This window comes from Salvelinus alpinus, chromosome 9 (genome assembly GCF_045679555.1).
Source record: "Salvelinus alpinus chromosome 9, SLU_Salpinus.1, whole genome shotgun sequence".
Lineage (NCBI taxonomy): Eukaryota > Metazoa > Chordata > Actinopteri > Salmoniformes > Salmonidae > Salvelinus > Salvelinus alpinus.
Genome location: NC_092094.1, coordinates 3,657,280 through 3,678,120, shown reverse-complemented (window position 1 = coordinate 3,678,120; position 20,841 = coordinate 3,657,280). Strand labels below are relative to the sequence as shown.

General features: G+C 40.6%; 1 protein-coding gene across 2 annotated transcripts in view; it reads left to right on the top strand.

The window, feature by feature from the left end:
• The first annotated feature begins 5,293 nt into the window (after positions 1-5,293).
• The window catches only part of LOC139584166 (mucin-5B-like), a 41,314-nt gene continuing 25,766 nt past the window's right edge, over positions 5,294-20,841 (top strand). Inside the window, exons 1-15 of one of the 2 annotated variants that reach the window (XM_071415708.1) lie at positions 5,294-5,407; positions 5,515-5,577; positions 5,705-5,907; positions 6,129-6,196; positions 6,793-6,907; positions 11,007-11,097; positions 11,315-11,418; positions 11,585-11,804; positions 12,157-12,282; positions 14,664-14,781; positions 14,872-15,010; positions 17,552-17,659; positions 18,013-18,082; positions 18,348-18,485; positions 20,579-20,743. In XM_071415708.1, coding sequence (XP_071271809.1) covers positions 5,338-5,407; positions 5,515-5,577; positions 5,705-5,907; positions 6,129-6,196; positions 6,793-6,907; positions 11,007-11,097; positions 11,315-11,418; positions 11,585-11,804; positions 12,157-12,282; positions 14,664-14,781; positions 14,872-15,010; positions 17,552-17,659; positions 18,013-18,082; positions 18,348-18,485; positions 20,579-20,743 — 1,798 coding nt within the window. In that variant the 5' untranslated portion in view covers positions 5,294-5,337. Of the gene's footprint in view, positions 5,408-5,514; positions 5,578-5,704; positions 5,908-6,128; positions 6,197-6,792; positions 6,908-11,006; positions 11,098-11,314; positions 11,419-11,584; positions 11,805-12,156; positions 12,283-14,663; positions 14,782-14,871; positions 15,011-15,534; positions 15,550-17,551; positions 17,660-18,012; positions 18,083-18,347; positions 18,486-20,578; positions 20,744-20,841 lie in introns of those variants that run through there. The other variant, XM_071415709.1, reaches the window with a different exon arrangement.

Here is a 20,841-nt window from a genome sequence, read left to right as displayed (position 1 = left end):
GTCCTTTTCCGTTGGGTTTTGTGGGTAGTTCTTTTCTGTTTAGTGTCTGCACCTGACAGAACTGTTTTTGATTTTTCATTTTGTTAGAGTGTTTTTGAGTAATAAAGAATCATGAACACTTACCGTTTTGGTCAATGCCTTCCGACGAGAGACATTACACCTGTACACATTACAATAAAAACAGAATATTAAAACATACACATGTGTATAAAACAAAATTCAGCACAATAAAAATAAGAAAGAAAAAAACATTTAATAAAAGCAATCACATTCAACTACATAGAGGTCTTTAATCAATAATGTAAACTTGCTGAGTGAGACCAGCACATCTAACTGCAGTGAACTCTGCAAATTGTTCCACAAATTTGGGGCATACATTTTCTTTGTGGAGACTGGAGGGTCCTCTAGTGTAGTTCCAATCCTGTGAACGGGTTTGGTAACTTATGATTTGTATCTTAATTAATGACGTTACATATAGAGTGAGTTTCTGTAAGATTACTTTGTAAATAAATACAAGAGAATGCAGCTTTTTTCTTACAGACAGAGGTCCAGCCCACAGACTGAAATATCCAGATAACTACAGACTGAAATATCCAGAGGTCCAGCCCACATTTTTGTACAAACTGCAATGATGAGTCCTAAAATTGTCCGCTGTGATAAAACGTATTGCTGAATGGTAGACTGTGTCCAAGGGTTTTAAAACAGAGGTTGTTGCATGTAAACAATATCAACAAAATCTAATACAGAGAGTAGCGTTGCTTGAACAATCTCTCTCCTATTTTTAGTACTAAGGCATGATTTATTTCTGTATATAAAACGATCTTGGATCCTAGCTTCTTAGTTGGATTTTTTATATGCCTTACGTAGGACAACTTGTCATCAATCCAGACACACAGGTACTTATATTGACAAACAAGCTCAATTTGTGCTCCATTTATAGCGCAAATATACCCATGTCCTCAGGGTCAACATTTTGTGACCTAGAGAAAAGCATGAGCTTGGTTTTACTTCTATTTAACAGTAATTTAAGATCTGTAAGTGATTTCTGAAATGGATCAAAGTCATGCTGAAGTTCACGAATGGCCTGCTGCACTGAGGTGGCACAGGAATAGAAAACTGTGTCATCTGTATAGAGATGATTGTTAAAAGTATTAAGTGTTTCCTATGTCATTATACAAAGGGAACAATAATGGACCAAAAAATCGAACCCCGAGGAACACTTTTTTGAATCTCAAGAAATTCAGATTCAACCCCATCTACCAAGATGGCCTGAGTTCTGTCGCTAAGATAATTCTGAAACAATAAACAGGCTGTATATCCCAGGCCTACTCTTGATAATTTCTTCCATAAAACAAAATGATCAACAGTGTCGAACACCTTTGACAGGTCAATGAACAAGGCAGCACAGCTCTTTTTAGCATCCAAGGCATTGACATGATCATTAACAACTAGCGTGGTTGCTGTGGTACAGAGGTGGTAGTACTATGCCCAGGCCTGAACCCTGATTGGTTTATATTAAGAATACAATTATCAGATAAAAAGGAACAAAGTTGTACATTAACCAAGGATTTAAGAATCTTAGCTGAACAAGGTAGTCTTGAAATGGGGCGATTATCAAGGCACAAGGCGAGACCCAGATGCAGACACAGGAGGCAGATGGTTGGAGTCTTACTATGTGTAATAATCCAAAGGGGTAGGCAAGAGAATGGTCGTGGACAGGCAAAAAGGTCAAAACCAGATCAGAGTCCAGGAGGTGCAGAGTGGCAGAGAGGCTCATGGTCAAGGCAGGCAGAACACCTGGCGTCCTCCCTTGGTGCATACCTGGCTGACCGGGGTGTCACCGGTGGAAATGAGGGCTGGGTCCAAGATGTCTTTAGCCGGGACCCAGCACCTCTCCTACGGGCCATAACCCTCCCAGTCAACCAGGTACTGGAAACCCCTGACCCATGGTCAAACCTTCAGGAGGCGTCTCATGCCTGCTGCCCACCAATAACCCGGGGAGTGGGATGGGCCTGGATACAAAAGACATAGGACAGTGAGACACGGGCTTAATCCTAGACACGTGGATGGTAGGGTGAATACGGAGGGTACGGGGTAACACAAGACGGACAGCAGTGGAACTCAGGACTTTGGAGATGGGAAAAGGACCAATGAACCGGGGAGACAGCTTGCGGGACTCTACCCGAAGGGGCAGATCCCGAGTGGAAAGCCATACTCTCTGCCCAATGCGGTAGCTGGGAGCTGGGGTCCGGCGACGGTCCGCTTGTCAACGTTACCTGGAGTTGGTCTTGAGAATAGCCGCCCTGGCTCTTCTCCAGGTACGTCGACAGCGGCGGACAAACATCTGGGCCGAGGGTACGCTGACCTCCTGCTCAGGGAAGAGTGGAGGCTGATACTCCATGGAGAATTTGAAAGGGGTAAGTCCCGTGGAAGAACTGGGAAGGGTGTTCTGGGTATACTCCACCCAGACCAGTTGACGGCTCCAGGTAGTGGGGTTGGTTGAGACCAGGCACCTGAAGGTGGTCTCCAGGTCTTGGTTGGCTCGTTCCGACTGACCATTAGTTTGGGGATGGAATCCGGATGACAGACTGGCCAACGACCCAATAAGGGTGCAGAATGCCTTCCAGAACTGAGACGAGAATCCCGATCGGAGACCATGTCTATGGAGAGTCCATGGATCTGGAAGACATGCTGCACCATAAGCTGGGCCGTCTCCTTGACAGAAGGTAGTTTGGGGAGAGGGATGAAATGGGCAGCCTTGGAGAACCGATCGACTACCATCAGAATGACAGTGTTGCCATCAGATGGAGGGAGCCCGGTGACAAAGTCCAGAGATATGAGACCAGGGACGATGAGGAACCGGTAGTGACTGAAGAAGGCCAGAAGGAGCTTGCCGTGGAGTCTTCTTCAGAGCACACACTGTGCATGCGGCGACGAAGGCAGAGACGTCAGGGACCATTGAGGGCCACCAGAAACGTCGTCGGAGGATGGCTAGGGACCCTGGATGACAGGTCAGTCTGAGGAATGAGCCAATTCCAGGACCCGGGACCGGACTGGATTAGAGACAAACTCTGTCTCTACTCTGTTCTATCTGAAGTATCACTACTCTGTTCTATCTGAAGTATCACTACTCTGTTCTATCTGAAGTATCACTACTCTGTTCTATCTGAAGTATCACTACTCTGTTCTATCTGAAGTATCTCTACTCTGTTCTATCTGAAGTATCACTACTCTGTTCTATCTGAAGTATCACTACTCTGTTCTATCTGAAGTATCACTACTCTGTTCTATCTGAAGTATCACTACTCTGTTCTATCTGAAGTATCACTACTCTGTTCTATCTGAAGAATCACTACTGTGTGCTAACACAACAAACATCCTGTTAGTTCAACTATAGTCCTGAAATATTTCAGTGAATTATAATTGAGCTGAGCTTGACACCTCATCTTCTACTGCGTGACTGTGTAGTGTGTTCACCAAAAGCTGATGATGAATTGTAAATAAGTGGCTAAGTCAATATTTAGTCATGTCCTGTTAATGCTTCATTAGAGATCTGAGTACTTGGAAATGACTGAACGGTGGAGTCGATGTTACAACGTTTCCTCCAACCAAAAACAAATAATCTGTAGACACAACCCAGAGCTTGAACAACTGTAGGACATCTATGACAGCGTCCCAAATGGCACCCTATTCCCTATATGGTGCACTACTTTAGATCAGGGCCCTATAGAACCCTATTCCCTATATAGTACACTACTTTAGACCAGAGCCCTATAGAACCCTATTCCCTATATGGTGCACTACTTCTGGCCAGAGCCCTATGGGGGCTAGTGAGTAGGGTGCCGTTTGGAATTGATCCTACAACTTTGTGTTCCAGTGGTAAGTCCTGGCTGTGAAGCAGACTGTGTCCATAATAAGACTAACACAAACTTTCCTCCCTCTTTTCCAATAACAGGCCATGAAACATGACAAGTAGTAAACCACAATTGAAGTTATAAAACACTGAAGTTCAAACACATTGATCCCATCAGGTTTTAAAGGTTTATTTGAACATCTTTGTACATATGCAGAACGTACATAACATGTGATGTCATACAATGTGTAATAAACCAGGTAAAACCATATAATCAGTATAAACAGATGGACAGCGCATCATCCATTAGTCATACACAGGCCCACTCCTTCATTTGAAAAAGAACTAAACGACAGCCCCGTCACTTGGTTTGCTATAAAAGCTGAAGGATAGGGCTGGAGAAACGTAACCACTCAAACATGTCTATGGCATAAATGGCTGTAAATATCACAGACTGGCCCTTTAAAGATTAATGAAACAATCTAGGATTCTGTAGAATGTTGATGAGTCTGTCCATTCATCACAGTTAAGATAAGGGTTTACTGTAATCAATATGTGCCCAAATGGCACCCTATACCCTATACCCCATACCCTATACCCTATACCATACACGAGGACTCTGTTCAAAGGTAGTGCACTATACACTGAGTGTACAAAACATTCCTAATATTGAGTTGCACGCCACCTTTTTGCTTTCAGAACAGCCTCAATTCGTCAGGGCATGAACTCTACAAGGTGTCGAAAGCGTTCCACAGGGATGCTGGCCCATGTCGATCCCAATGCTTCCCACAGTTGTGTCAAGTTGGCTGGATGTCCTTTGGGTGATGGACCATTCTTGATACACACGGGAAACTGTTGAGTGTGAAAAACCCAGCAGCGTTGCAGTTCTTGACACAAACCGATGCACCTGGCCCCTACTACCATACCCCGTTCAAAGGCACTTAAATCTTTTGTCTTGCCCAGTCATCCTCTGAGTGGCACACATACACAATCCATGTCTCAATTGTCTCAAGGCTTAAAAATCCTTGTTTAACTTGTCTCCTACCCTTCATCTACACTGAATGAAGTGGATTTAACAGGTGACATCAATCATGGGATCATAGCTTTCACCTGGAGTCTTAATGTTATGTACACTCATTGTATAGGGAATAGGGAGCACTTTTGGGACGTACCCTACATATCATGAAAATCGATAGTTACCTAGGGATTATTAGGATTAATACATTACACAATGTCACTTACAGGAAAGGTAATCCTACCTCTGACAGACAGACAAACAGAACAATGGTAACACCTAAAGTTTGATCAGTCCCCTCCTTAGATACAGAATCAACTATCCCAGCATCATCAAGGTACTTCCTTGAGTGTAGTTACTTCCTTGAGTGTAGCAGTTTAAAAGCAGGCACCAGGTGCCTCACGGTATCAGTAAGAAAAGGAAGAGTACCTGTTCAGGTGGACCAGGACGACTCGTTAGAAGAACCATCATGGCACTCCAATGGGTGAAGCCGTGGATCGCTCTCGTCTTCGGACTATCTGCTGCACATTCTGAGACTGGTAAGACAATTTAATATCACCTTAGGATAACCCATGTAGCATAGTTTAGGAACTAAAGAGGAGCTGGGTTAGAAGCAAAATAAGACTTGTTCCCTGTCTATTTCCAGTTATGATTCCAGATATGACTTCCATTGGGAGTCTATATGATTCCAAACTGCAAATCTTATCAGGTAATTTGTGTTGTTGAATATATGTCACCAAATACTCAAATATCTATATTCTACTTTACTGTTATATTATACATCTTATATTCAGACATGAATGGCACAACTATACTGTACATTTCTCCCCATGCAGCAAGAGTGAGTCCCACTCATAACGGGCAGGTCTGCAGCACATGGGGTAACTACCACTACAAAACCTACGATGGAGACTTCTTCCAGCTGCCCTACACCTGTAACTACGTACTGTCGTCGTTGTGTAAGAGCAGCAGCGGCTACGAGGCCTTTAACATTCAGTTGCAGCGTGGGGAGGTAGATGGGCTGCCCACCATCACCAAGGTATTCCTTTTTGATCAGTTCTTTGTTTTTAAATTGCACTATTGATTAATTGTTTTAAATTGCGCTATTGATGAATTGCTTTAAATTTCACTATTGATTAATTGTTTTAAATTGTGCTATTGATTCATTGTTTTTATTGCTCTATGATCTTAATGTAAGGTGACCTTGAGGGTCCTGAAAGGCATCTGTCAAATAAAATGTCCTACTATTATTTTATTAAGGTTTCTTTGAAGCTGGATGGAACTTTCGTGGAGCTGGCCAACGGTAACGTCAGCGTCAACGGATTACAGTGAGTTCCCAGTCTAGTCAACAACGGATCTCAGATGTGTAAAACCATGGGCTCTTAGATGTGTAAAATACATTGTAATACAGAAAGTAAATGATACGGGGGTTTGTAATCACTTAACTACATCCAATGGTATTCATTTTATTCAGAGATCAATCTTTTTTATTTTTTAAACGATTGGAAATAATTTTATTTTCACCTCACCTGCATTCAGTTGCTACTTTTGTGCAAAGACTTGAGGTAAAATTCATAAGTTAAAAAAAAATGCATCATCATTTAACTCATCTTGAGATCAACTTTTTGCTGTTTTAACATAATCTACATAATGTCATTTTCAACGGGCAACAGTGAGTTCATAAGTGATCTAAAAGCATTCAGAGATAAAACTCTTATTCTGAAGTTTAGTTGATGTGCATTTACAGATGAAAGTTACCAAGCTGAAATTCCATTTGATGAAATCCTATACAGACATGTTTACCTAGTACAGTCTCAACAGGGGAGGAAGAAAAATACAAAGAAAATACTTTAAAGGACAATTTTGACCCTTGTAGGAATACCGACTCTCCTCTCTGATGAACACTATTGTTTTGTCCCCCTAGGGTCACCATACCGTTTGGTCAGTTTAACGTCTTCATTGAGAGGACCGTTTCCTATGTGAAGATCACAGCTAAGCTGGGGTTGGTCGTCATGTGGAATGAAGATGACTCCCTCTGGGTATGTGTTTAGTATGCTGACTCATTTCCATACGTCTTCTGTTACACTACAGTGATATGTGGTTGTTTCAGCTGCTTTGGTTCAATACACGGATTGTAAATCACTCTGGATGAGAGTCTCTGCTAAATGTCAAATGTAAATGTGATGCTTTGCTGCAATATTCTGGTCCTGATGAAAATGGTCTGTAGTTTGCTAGTGACTGTAGGGAGCATCAGTGTTAGTGGAACTGTTGGGATAAGAGTGGGAACATCAGTGTTAGAGGAACTGTTGGGATAAGAGTGGGAACATCAGTGTTAGAGGAACTGTTGGGATAAGAGTGGGAACATCAGTGTTAGAGGAACTGTTGGGATAAGAGTGGGAACATCAGTGTTAGAGGAACTGTTGGGATAAGAGTGGGAACATCAGTGTTAGAGGAACTGTTGGGATAAGAGTGGGAACATCAGTGTTAGAGGAACTGTTGGGATAAGAGTGGGAACATCAGTGTTAGTGGAACTGTTGGGATAAGAGTGGGAACATCAGTGTTAGAAGAACTGTTGGGATAAGAGTGGGAACATCAGTGTTAGAGGAACTGTTGGGATAAGAGTGGGAACATCAGTGTTAGAGGAACTGTTGGGATAAGAGTGGGAACATCAGTGTTAGAGGAACTGTTGGGATAAGAGTGGGAACATCAGTGTTAGAGGAACTGTTGGGATAAGAGTGGGAACATCAGTGTTAGAGGAACTGTTGGGATAAGAGTGGGAACATCAGTGTTAGAGGAACTGTTGGGATAAGAGTGGGAACATCAGTGTTAGAGGAACTGTTGGGATAAGAGTGGGAACATCAGTGTTAGAGGAACTGTTGGGATAAGAGTGGGAACATCAGCGTTAGAGGAACTGTTGGGATAAGAGTGGGAACATCATTGTTAGAGGAACTGTTGGGATAAGAGTGGGAACATCAGCGTTAGAGGAACTGTTGGGATAAGAGTGGGAACATCAGTGTTAGAGGAACTGTTGGGATAAGAGTGGGAACATCAGTGTTAGAGGAACTGTTGGGATAAGAGTGGGAACATCAGTGTTAGAGGAACTGTTGGGATAAGAGTGGGAACATCAGTGTTAGAGGAACTGTTGGGATAAGAGTGGGAACATCAGTGTTAGAGGAACTGTTGGGATAAGAGTGGGAACATCAGTGTTAGAGGAACTGTTGGGATAAGAGTGGGAACATCAGTGTTAGAGGAACTGTTGGGATAAGAGTGGGAACATCAGTGTTAGAGGAACTGTTGGGATAAGAGTGGGAACATCAGTGTTAGAGGAACTGTTGGGATAAGAGTGGGAACATCAGTGTTAGAGGAACTGTTGGGATAAGAGTGGGAACATCAGTGTTAGAGGAACTGTTGGGGTAAGAGTGGGAACATCAGTGTTAGAGGAACTGTTGGGATAAGAGTGGGAACATCAGTGTTAGAGGAACTGTTGGGATAAGAGTGGGAACATCAGTGTTAGAGGAACTGTTGGGATAAGAGTGGGAACATCAGTGTTAGTGGAACTGTTGGGATAAGAGTGGGAACATCAGTGTTAGAGGAACTGTTGGGATAAGAGTGGGAACATCAGTGTTAGAGGAACTGTTGGGATAAGAGTGGGAACATCAGTGTTAGAGGAACTGTTGGGATAAGAGTGGGAACATCAGTGTTAGAGGAACTGTTGGGATAAGAGTGGGAACATCAGTGTTAGAGGAACTGTTGGGATAAGAGTGGGAACATCAGTGTTAGAGGAACTGTTGGGATAAGAGTGGGAACATCAGTGTTAGAGGAACTGTTGGGATAAGAGTGGGAACATCAGTGTTAGAGGAACTGTTGGGATAAGAGTGGGAACATCAGTGTTAGTGGAACTGTTGGGATAAGAGTGGGAACATCAGTGTTAGAGGAACTGTTGGGATAAGAGTGGGAACATCAGTGTTAGAGGAACTGTTGGGATAAGAGTGGGAACATCAGTGTTAGAGGAACTGTTGGGATAAGAGTGGGAACATCAGTGTTAGAGGAACTGTTGGGATAAGAGTGGGAACATCAGTGTTAGAGGAACTGTTGGGATAAGAGTGGGAACATCAGTGTTAGAGGAACTGTTGGGATAAGAGTGGGAACAGAGTGTTAACCTCTAATGGGACAGGGCAGCCCAATCATCAATCTACCTCCTGGGTTATATTTCTGCACGGTTACATACAACATTCTTACATTAAAAGTAGATTTTTTCAGTCTAATGATCATACAAACAGTTGTGGTCTCTTTAGTAGGGCCACAGAATGGCAGGTGAAGTGACATTACAATAGGCTTTGCTCCAATCAAGGATGTGGGCCAATCTACTTCCTCCAACAACCCTTTTCATCATCTAGGCTTCAGTGAAAAAACTCAGAAAAAGGTTGTCCTAAATGGCACCCTATTCCCTTTATAGTGCACTACTTTGTGTGCACTACTTTTATATAGGCCTATATAGGAAATAGGGTGCCATTTGGGGGGCCAGTATGGAAGAACTTATTAGTTTAATCACTTCACAGAGTTTGATTTGATCAGAAGTCACAATATTGTCTCAATATCTATTGACATTGTACTGAGTAAATACTGTATGTATCATCGTTCCCCTTCGTGTGTACATAAATAATCCCAGTGTACTCAGACATCATAACCTCAGACTTAAACTAACTTGCAAAGCAGACGGACCAGTTTTTAGACAACTCACATTCAATTTAATGACCAAAACATAACAAATATGATGCTTCATTTTATTCATTTTTTTTAAATGCACGCAAGAAAATAGAAAACAACACGATGAGAGTTTAAAAGATTTTAACAACACGATGAGAGTTTAAAAGGTTTTAACAACATGATGAGAGTTTAAAAGGTTTTAACAACATGATGAGAGTTTAAAAGGTTTTAAAGGGAAGAGTACATGTGCAGTAGAGGTAAAGTCAGAGGGGATTGTAAGACACCTCCCCCTGTCAGATGTTTATAGAACACAAACCAACAGAAAATAGAATCCTGATTATTAAAAGGGAGAAACAAATAGTTGTGAAGATTCATACAGTGAATGTATTTGGTATTGTTGTTCAGATCCTATCCATTTCATATCAGACCAGAATAAAACTACAGTGAAACCTATTGTAGATATATTGTAGACATGATCCCTAATCCACATAATTCACTTTAATGAATAACCACTTGGGTATACAGTACATTAAACATTAAACAATATTAGCAAAGTTCTGTGCACAATTTTGTATTTTTTTTAGGTAGCCTAATGCTCTGTATTGATCCTATCTGTACATACCTAACCTGAAGTACAGTGCCTGTTTTGTGCTAACATCCCACTTCTTGTACTCAGTGTCATATGCCAAACATAGCTATATCAAATCAAATTCTATTGGTCGCATACACATATTTAGCAGATGTTATTGTGGAAGTAGTGAAATGCTTGTACCACAGGTACAAGGAGTGGAATGTTAGCCTAAAGAGACTGGTACCCAGGCTAGAACAAGGAGTGGAATGTTAGCATAAACAAACTGGTACCCAGGCTAGAACAAGGAGTGGAATGTTAGCATAAACAAACTGGTACCCAGGCTAGAGCAAGGAGTGGAATGTTACCATAAACAGACTGGTACCCAGGCTAGAACAAGGAGTGGAATGTTACCATAAACAGACTGGTACCCAGGCGAGAACAGTTGAAACCTCTGAAATGTCAGTATATATGAACTGCTGTAGGTGCTTCAACAGCTAGCTGTATGTGAAATGTACGTATATATGAACTGCTGTAAGTGCTTCAACAGCTAGCTGTATGTGAAATGTACGTATATATGAACTGCTGTATGTGCATGGCCAGCTAGCTGTATGTAAAATGTACGTATATATGAACTGCTGTAGGCACTTCAACAGCTAGCTGTATGTAAAATGTAGGTATATATGAACTGCTGTAGGCACTTCAACAGCTAGCTGTATGTAAAATGTAGGTATATATGAACTGCTGTAGGCACTTCAACAGCTAGCTGTATGTGAAATGTAGGTATATATGAACTGCTGTAGGCACTTCAACAGCTAGCTTGCAATGCATTAACCCTCAGTCGTCTTCCATTGGTGTTATAGGTGGAGCTGGACTCAAAGTTCCAGAATCAGACTTGTGGGCTGTGTGGAGACTTCAACGGAGTCCAGATTTACGACGAGTTCATTAGGAATGGTAAACAAAACCACCAAATGTCTTAGAGGGGCGGATTACGCTCCTGTTCTGTTTATGAATGTGTGGGTTCAATCTATGGGTTAGGAAGGGGTTATAAAGTATATTTCTAGGTACCATTATATGAAAGGGTTAACAAAAACACAAAACACATGATGACAGAGAGACTGTTTGTAAGGGGAATGAAACTGGTAAAACGAAACTGTTTATTCATCCACAGGTGATTATCTGAAGACAATCGACTATGGAGATATTTGGAAGATGAATGGCCCAACTGAGACCTGTACAGAAATCCCTGGTCACACTGAGCAGTGTGAAGACCAGGTACTTACAAGATTAGAGCTGAGCTGAACATTTAACATTTCTTATTCATTACATTTAAACATGATTGTTAGTTTAAAATATTAATATCAACATCATCATTGCTGACATTTGATCAGTATATAATCCCTCTGTTGCCTCTAGTAATTCTTCTTCTTCATCCTTTCAGACCAAACTTTGTGAGCAGCTTCTCACCAATCTTGCCTTCAGTAGCTGTAAGGACCTGATTGCCACAGACTCCTTCATCAAGGCCTGTGCAGAAGACGTGTGTCACTGTGGCAACAGCAGCAGCAGTGCCAGCTGTGCCTGCCCCACCATGTCAGAGTACTCCCGCCAGTGTGCTCACGCAGGGGGGAAACCCCAAGAGTGGAAGACCGACCACTTCTGCTGTAAGGGAATCTTTTTTGCATCACTGTTTTGCATATCCTTTTTGTTTTATTTTGGATGGTTTGTTTGTATTGCTCTGTTGGTAGATTGGATGTAGGTACAAAAACAATCCTCAGCCACAGTTATGTTGTACCTCAAAGTAAACACTTTTGACATGCAATAATGCTTTGCCTTAGGTAATCGACAGTGTCTTCTTCTTTGACATGCTAGTATTTACATTTATGTGACTGAAAACTGAGGAGCAAATCCAGATTTTCAATTGCAATGATGTCAATAGAAGAATACGTGAACTTGTGAAGTAATGAAGACTCAGAAACAGATTTGTGACCAGGGTTATTTGTCTGTGTTGAGCAGTGAAGACGTGTCCTTTAAGCATGCAGTACCAGGAGTGTGGTAGTCCCTGCACTGATACCTGCTCCAACCCAAAGAGGAACCAGCATTGTGAGGAACACTGCACCGACGGATGCTTCTGTCCTGCTGGTACATGCACTCATTTACTGAATACAACATCATATGTCACCTATGTAACTATTTTAAAGTAGCTGAGTACAACATTATATGTCAGCTATGTAACTATTTTAAAGTAGCTGAGTACAACATCATATGTCAGCATAATAACTATTTTAAAGTAGCTGAATACAACATCATATGTCAGCTTTATAACTATTTTAAAGTAGCTGAGTACAACATCATATGTACCTATGTAACTATTTTAAAGTAGCTGAATACAACATCATATGTCAGCTATGTAACTATCTTAAAGTAGCTGAGTACAACATCATATGTCAGCTATATAACTATTTTAAAGTAGCTGAGTACAACATCATATGTCAGCTATATAACTATTTTAAAGTAGCTGAATACAACATCATATGTCAGCTATGTAACTATCTTAAAGTAGCTGAGTACAACATCATATGTCAGCTATATAACTATTTTAAAGTAGCTGAGTATAACATCATATGTCAGCTATATAACTATTTTAAAGTAGCTGAGTACAACATTAAATGTCAGCTATGTAACTATTTTAAAGTAGCTGAGTACAACATCATATGTCAGCTATATAACTATTTTAAAGTAGCTGAGTATAACATTATATGATTAATTAGTAGTTGTGAAAAGGTATTTATATGGGCAATGATGGGAGTTGGACCAGATTTACATTTTTAGCAGATGCTCTTATCCAGAGCGACTTACAGGAACAGTTAGGGTAAGAGCCTTGCTCAAAGGCACATTGACAAAATGTTCACCTGATCAGGTCAGGGATTCAAACCATTGACCTTTCAGTTACTAGCCCAATGCTCTTAACCAATAGGCTACCTGCCGCCTAGGTATACAGGTATATATTTTCTAAACAGGTCACATGGTTTTAAAGAAATTCTGGAAAAACTCCTGGCCTTCGGGAGGATGAAAACCCTGTCAAACTGAAGCAACCTTGCAATTAATATGAAATATATTTTAAAACAACTTTCCTGTACATAGACACAACCACAGCGATTGGACAACAGAACTCACAGGGCTGAGCTTGCTTTATGCAGGTTAGCATCATATAGGCCTACAACTGCAATTCCCAACCCTAACCCTGCAATTAAAAAGTAACTCACACAGTATATTTATGTAATCAGTATTGTGTTTGATTCATTTCATTTAATCCTTTTGGATTGAAAAGGTCAAGGTAGCCTAGCCAGCCAGCCAGCCAGACCAAGTTTGAATATAACCTAGACATTTTCTCTTAAAACAAATAAATGCACTATAAATAGGCTGCACAACATTACCATGTGGTTTACCCTGGCCAGAGGGCCAGAGGGGACAGGGCGCATTGGCTGTAGACTATACAGCTCCAGGCTGCGGTTGTTATCAGTAACATAGTCAGACTGAGAAATCCTCTAGTTTTCTTCCCATACAGTTTAAGTGTAGGCTGCTGAAACATTTCCGTGAAGAGTTCTTGCTTGGGTATGTAGGGAGTGATGTGTTATCATGTTTACTAAATACATACCGGAGGAAAGTGGAGCAGAGCGCGTTTTGATAGATTATGTGATTGCGCCCAGCGTGCGCAACCTGTGATTTCCGTAAATCTGATTGGTCAAGACACAGAACAAAATGCACAGAACCTGCAGCACTCTGATTTAAAATACCAGATAGGTTTACATGCGCAAGATGACACATCGAGTCATACAGCTCAAGTCCAAGTTAAATCACGAGTCGTAGATGCTCAAGTCGAAGTCTAGTGGGAAGTGTTTTACTTTTTGTCAAGTCTCAAGTTGCAATATGACTGGAGTCCACATCCCTGGATTTTAAACCAGGAAGACTGTATTAAAACTCATATTGGTTATGTGGCTATTTAAACCAGGAAAAGGTTACATAGATTGGAAGAGTAGCCTTACTGTAGGACTGGAGATTTCATTACTTAAACAAAAGTTCTGCAACAGATGTACCGTAGTAATTAAGATACTGAACTACATGGATCAATGTATTTTATGAGATAAGGAAGGACTAAATTAATTGAATGTCATTTATGGGATCAGCTGACTAAATGTAATGAATGTTATTATGGAACCAGGTGACCTAAATGTAATGTTTTGAATGTAAGTCATGGGATCAGCTGACTGAATGTAATGTATTGAATGTAATTCATGGGATCAGCTGACTGAATGTATTGAATGTAATTCACGGGATCAGCTGGCTAAATGTATTCAATGTAATTCATGGGATCAGCTGACTGAATGTAATGTATTGAATGTAATTCATGGGATCAGCTGGCTAAATGTAATGTATTGAATGTAATTCATGGGATCAGTTGGCTAAATGTAATGTATTGAATGTAATTCATGGGATCAGCTGGCTAAATGTCTTTCTCATAGGAACCGTGTTTGATGACATCACTCAGACTGGCTGTGTAGCTGTGAACCAATGCTCTTGTCTCCACAACGGACAATCTTACCAGCCTGGACAATCATTCTCAAGAACATGCCATAAATGGTAAGAGCTGCATTGCGTTTATATACACTGAAATATTGTGTGTGTTGATCCGGATGTGTTGAGGCTAAACTGAATGTCTCTCTCCGTTAGTACCTGTATCCAAGGTCAGTGGAGTTGTATGGATCTAGATTGCCCAGCTACCTGCTCCATAGTGGGAGGTTCCCACATCACCACTTACGATGGGAAAGCCTACACCTTCCATGGAGACTGCTCATATGTCCTGTCCAAGGTAGGGATCTAACCTACTGTATGGAGACTGCTCATATGTCCTGTCCAAGGTAGGGATCTAACCTACTGTCTGGAGACTGCTCATATGTCCTGTCCAAGGTAGGGATCTAACCTACTGTATGGAGACTACTCATATGTCCTGTCCAAGGTAGGGATCTAACCTACTGTCTGGAGACTGCTCATATGTCCTGTCCAAGGTAGGGATCTAACCTACTGTATGGAGACTGCTCATATGTCCTGTCCAAGGTAGGGATCTAACCTACTGTATGGAGACTGCTCATATGTCCTGTCCAAGGTAGGGATCTAACCTACTGTCTGGAGACTGCTCATATGTCCTGTCCAAGGTAGGGATCTAACCTACTGTATGGAGACTGCTCATATGTCCTGTCCAAGGTAGGGATCTAACCTACTGTATGGAGACTGCTCATATGTCCTGTCCAAGGTAGGGATCTAACCTACTGTATGGAGACTGCTCATATGTCCTGTCCAAGGTAGGGATCTAACCTACTGTATGGAGACTGCTCATATGTCCTGTCCAAGGTAGGGATCTAACCTACTGTATGGAGTGATATTAGTGCCAACAGAAATATTGAACAAAAATGTGATTTCTTCATACAAATTCAAAGTGATTCAATTCAGATTCCATGTCATTTGGCACTAATATGACTCCATGCTGACGCATACTGTATGTTTAGTAGATTTAACTCCTAACTCGCTAGCGAACATGTACTGGCCCACGAACGGGCCACATCCGGCATAGATTGCGGCTGACAGCTGGCAGCCACTTGCATTGGAGGTGCTTATACATACCATTGCTATCACTATCCATATTAATCTCATAAATACTTTTCAATCAAGTTGAACCATAATATATAGTGCCTTCAGAAGGTATTCACGCCCCTTAAATTTTCCAACATTTTGTTGTGTAACAGCCTGAATTTAAAGTGTATTAAATAGTGATTTTAGGGGGGGGGGGTTACTGGCCTACACACAATATCCCATAATGCCATAGTCATATATATTTTTTTCAAAATTAAACAAATTTATTTAAAATAAAAATCTGAAATGTTGAATCAATAAGTATTGTTTGTTATGGCAAGCCTAAATAAGTTCAGGAGTAAACATTTGCTTAACAATTCACATAATACGTTGCATTGACTCACTCTATGTCCAATAATAGTGTTTAACTTGATTTTTGAATGACTACCTCATCTCTGTACCCCAAACATACAATTATCTGTAAGGTCCTTCAGTCTAGCAGTGAATGTCAAACACAGATTCAACCACAAAGACCAGGGAGGTTTTCCAATGCCTTGCAAAGAAGGGCACCTATTGGTAGATGTGTACAAATTAAAAAGCAGACATTGAATATCCCTTTGAGCATGGTGAAGTTATTAATTACACTTTGGATTGTGTATCAATACACCCAGTCACTACAAAGATACAGGTGTCCTTCCTAACTCAGTTGCCGGAGAGGAAGGAAACCACTCAGGGATTTCACCATGAAGCCAATGGTTACTTTGAAACAGTTACAGAGTTTAATGGCTGTGAAAGGAGTAAAACTAAGGATGGATCAACAACATTGTAGTTACTCCACAATACTAACCTAATTGACAAGTGAAAAGAAGGAATCCTGTACAGCATAAAAACATTCCAAAACATGCATCCTGTTTGCAACAAGGCACTAAAGTAATACTGCAAAAGACAGTGGCAAACTAATTACTAATTCATATTTTCAAGCATAGTGGTGACTGTACCATGTTATGGCTGCATCATGTTATGGGTATGCTTGTAACCGTTAAGGACTGGGAAGATTTTCAGTATAAAAGGTAAACAGAATGGAGCTAAGCACAGGAACAATCCTAGAGGAAAACCTGGTTCAGTCTGCTTTCCATCAGACACTGGGAGACAAATTCACCATTCAGCTGGACGGTAACCTAAAACACATGGCCAAATATACACTGGAGTTGCTTACCAAGATGACATTGAATGTTCCTTAGTGGCCAATTTACAGTTTTGACTTAAATTAGTTTAAAATCTATGGCAAGACTTGAAAATGGCTGTCTATCAATGATCAACATCCAACTTGACAGAACTTGAAGAATGTACAAAAATAAAAAATTGCAAATATTGTACAATCCAGGTGTGCAAAGCTCTTAGCAACTTACTCAGAAGCACTCACAGCTGTAATCGCTGCCAAAGGTGATTCTAACATGTATTGACTCAGGGGTGTGAATACTAATGTAAATAAGATATTTCTGTATTTCATTTTCAATAAATTATCAAACGTTTCTAAAAACATGTTTTCACGATGTTTTCAACGTTATTGTTTGAAAAACAATATTTAATCCATTTAAAATGCAGGCTGTAACACAACAACATGTGCAATAAGTCAAGGGGTGTGAATACTTCCTGAAGGAACTGTAGTTCCCTAGAACCGAAAGTAGGCAAGTAGTAAGTAGTGTGTTACAAAATATGTGTTCCCTTAACCTTACTGTCATACCTTAACTTTACTGTCATACCTTGTACCAATTGTCCCCAGCAAACCAACGAGACTGCTTTCACAGTCCTGGGTGACATAGTGAAATGTGGGAAGACGGACATTGAGACCTGCCTAAGATCTGTATCCCTGGTGACTCCAGAGTCCATGGTAAGTTAGCCTTTCTGCAGTGACACACCCACATGATAGTGTCGTATTAAAATATATCAACATCAAACCATGTTGTGTATGTTCAGGGGGAAAAAGCTCAATGTTGAGACTTCTGCTGCTACCAGTGACTCATATCACCACTTCAGGGTTGGAGTAAATTGCATTTAAATTCCAGTCAATTCAGGCAGTCCACTGAATTCCAATTCCAATGCTCTTCATTGTTTTTCAGTGAGGAACATTTGGAATAATTAGGTTAACTTTCTGAATCGACTGGAATTGACTCCAACCCTGTTCCACACTCCTTATCACCAGGGGAGTGTCATTTATTCAAGTTGTAATTTGATCACTTGCAGATGATCGTCATCGAGGCCAGTGGAAGGGTCTATGTCAACAAGATGTTTTCTCAGTTGCCGCTTTTCATGGGTGAGTGACTGATTGATGGCTGCTTGAGAAAAGGGATACAGAAATGTGATATCTGTCTAATTGTTTGTAGTCATTAATCAGTATAAACGTATGTTTGAAACCCTTCCCATGCAGTACGTACTGTACCAGAAGTTGTCTCTTTTCTTCGTCTTTCTCTCCTTGTCTAGCAGCGTGTAACACCATAAGCATCCCACAATGGGGAAGTGGGAGCTAAAAGTTAATGGTAAACCAGATTGTGACCTGAACTTGTGTATATTTTCCACAGCGGATGTAAGGATCTTTCAGCCCTCTACGTTCTACATCGTTGTGCAAACCTCTTATGGGCTCCGTCTAGAGGTGCAGCTAACACCTACAATGCAGGTCTACATCGTAGCTAGCAGTTCACACAAAGACAACACCCAGGGTATGTTTCTCTCTGTTCATTTAACTTTTACTGCCTCAGAAACCCGGATCCGGGAGCACCCCCCACCCCCCACACACTGATTAGCATAGATAGCATAGCTTCAGAAGTAGATAGTAGCATCTAAATATCATTAAATCACAAGTCCAAGACACCAGATGAAAGATACAGATCTTGTGAATAAAGCCACCATTTCAGATTTTTAAAATGTTTTACAGGGAAGACAAAATATGTAAATCTATTAGCTAAACACGTTAGCAAAATACACCACTATTCTAACTCCATCAGTTTCTTACTCCTTCGGGTGCTATCACCAATTCGGCTCAACTAAGATATTGATAGCCAATAACCTATAAAAAAAACCATCAGATGACAGTCTGATAACATATTCATGGTATAGGATAGTTTTTGTTAGAAAAAAGTGCATATTTCAGGTAGAAATCACAGTTTACAATTGCACCGACCATCACAAATCCACTAGAATTACTAGATAGAGCAACGTGTATGACCAATTTACTCATCATAAAACATTTCATAAGAATAGACAAAGCATAGCAATGGAAAGACCCAGTTCTTGTGATTTCAGACCATATTTCAGATTTTCTAAGCGTTTTTCAGCGAAAACACAATAAATCGATAAGTTAGCATACTACATGTTCCAACGTTACCAGAGCATCGATTCCAGCCAAAGAGCGCTATAACGTAACCACCGCCAAAAGATATTAATTTTTTCACTAACCTTCTCAGAATTCTTCCGATGACACTCCTGTAACATCATTTTACAACATACATATACAGTTTGTTCGAAAAGGTGCATATTTAGCCATACAAAACCGTGGTTACACAATGAAAATACTAGGAAATCAAGCCTCAATATGTCTGACGTCATCTATCAGAGTGATCTAGTTTAATTAAAAGCTAATCATATACTTGACTAAAAAATACAGGGTTGACAGGAATCGAAAGACAAATTAGTTCTTAATGCAACCGCTGATTTACATTTTTAAAATTATCCTTACTTTTCAATACAGGGTTGGCCAAGTGAAGCTATACCAAACAAAATGGCGATATATGCGTTTAAAATATTTCGACAGAAACACGGTTTATCATATTAAATATTGCTTACTTTGAGCTGATCTTCCATCATATTCTTGGGCAATGTATCCTTTCTATGTTATAAACGTCTTTTGGTCGATAGATGTCCTCTGTCCTTCGAAATGTCCATCACCAACGACCGACACCCTAAAGCGTGTCCAAACTTTCAGAGTGCACGACAAAGAAATTCCTCAAAATCGCACTAAACGGATATAAATTGATATAAAACGGTTAAAATTCACTACATTATGATGTTTTTAACAACTATAACGACTGAAAACATGACCGGAGAAATACTGCTGGTTAGAAAACGATTTGGAACGAGGCAGGTCCGATGTCCTTTACGCTTCAGGCGCACGTTGAGAAAGGGTGGTCTCTGTACATTTTCGTCTTTTATAATGGCTGTGAACGTCCCATCGATTCCATTGAAAACGTGATGACGTACAGACACCCAGAGGAAGACGTAGGCAGTGTCGGTTTCTTCATAGCATTCACTGTCGCCTTAAAAACAGACCCCAGATCAGAGGTAAAAATTTCTGAAATCTGAACCCTGTCATGAAAAGTGCTGTAGAAATTGTTCTGTACCACTCAGAGACAAAATTTCAACTCCTATAGAAACTATAGACTGTTTTCTATCCAATAATAACAATAATATGCATATTGTACGATCAAGAATTGAGTACGAGGCAGTTTAATTTGGAAATGTAAAAAAAAAAATAATGCTAACAGCTCCCCCTATTGACAAAAGGTTAACGTCTTTGTGGAAAGATGAGCGTCTTTGGGTCTTTGAAAAGCGCTATATAAATCTCATGCATTATTATTATAAAAGATGATTTGTTATCAAACTATTGTTAATGTAACGTGTGTCACTAGTTGTTTGAGGGGTTCGGTCAAACCTCACCTGAAACAATTATTAGTAAACTAATGATACTTGATGCATTGCATCTTTAGTCATTGTTAGTTCAAACCACCTGTTGTAATGTTTTGTACCTCTTATCCAGGTCTTTGTGGAGACTTTAACAGCGTCCAAGCTGACGACTTCAGAACCATCAATGGACTGGTGGAAGGAACCGCTGTGACGTTCGCCAACACGTGGAAGAACAAAGCAAGCTGTCCTGATGTGGCACAGAGCTTTGAGATCCCATGCAGTCTGAGTGTAGAGAACGGTACTCCTTCAACTACTTTAAAAACACTAACATATGTCTTTTGCAGCGGTTCTCAAACTTGTGGTCACGACCCCATGTGGGGTCACTTTATATGAAAA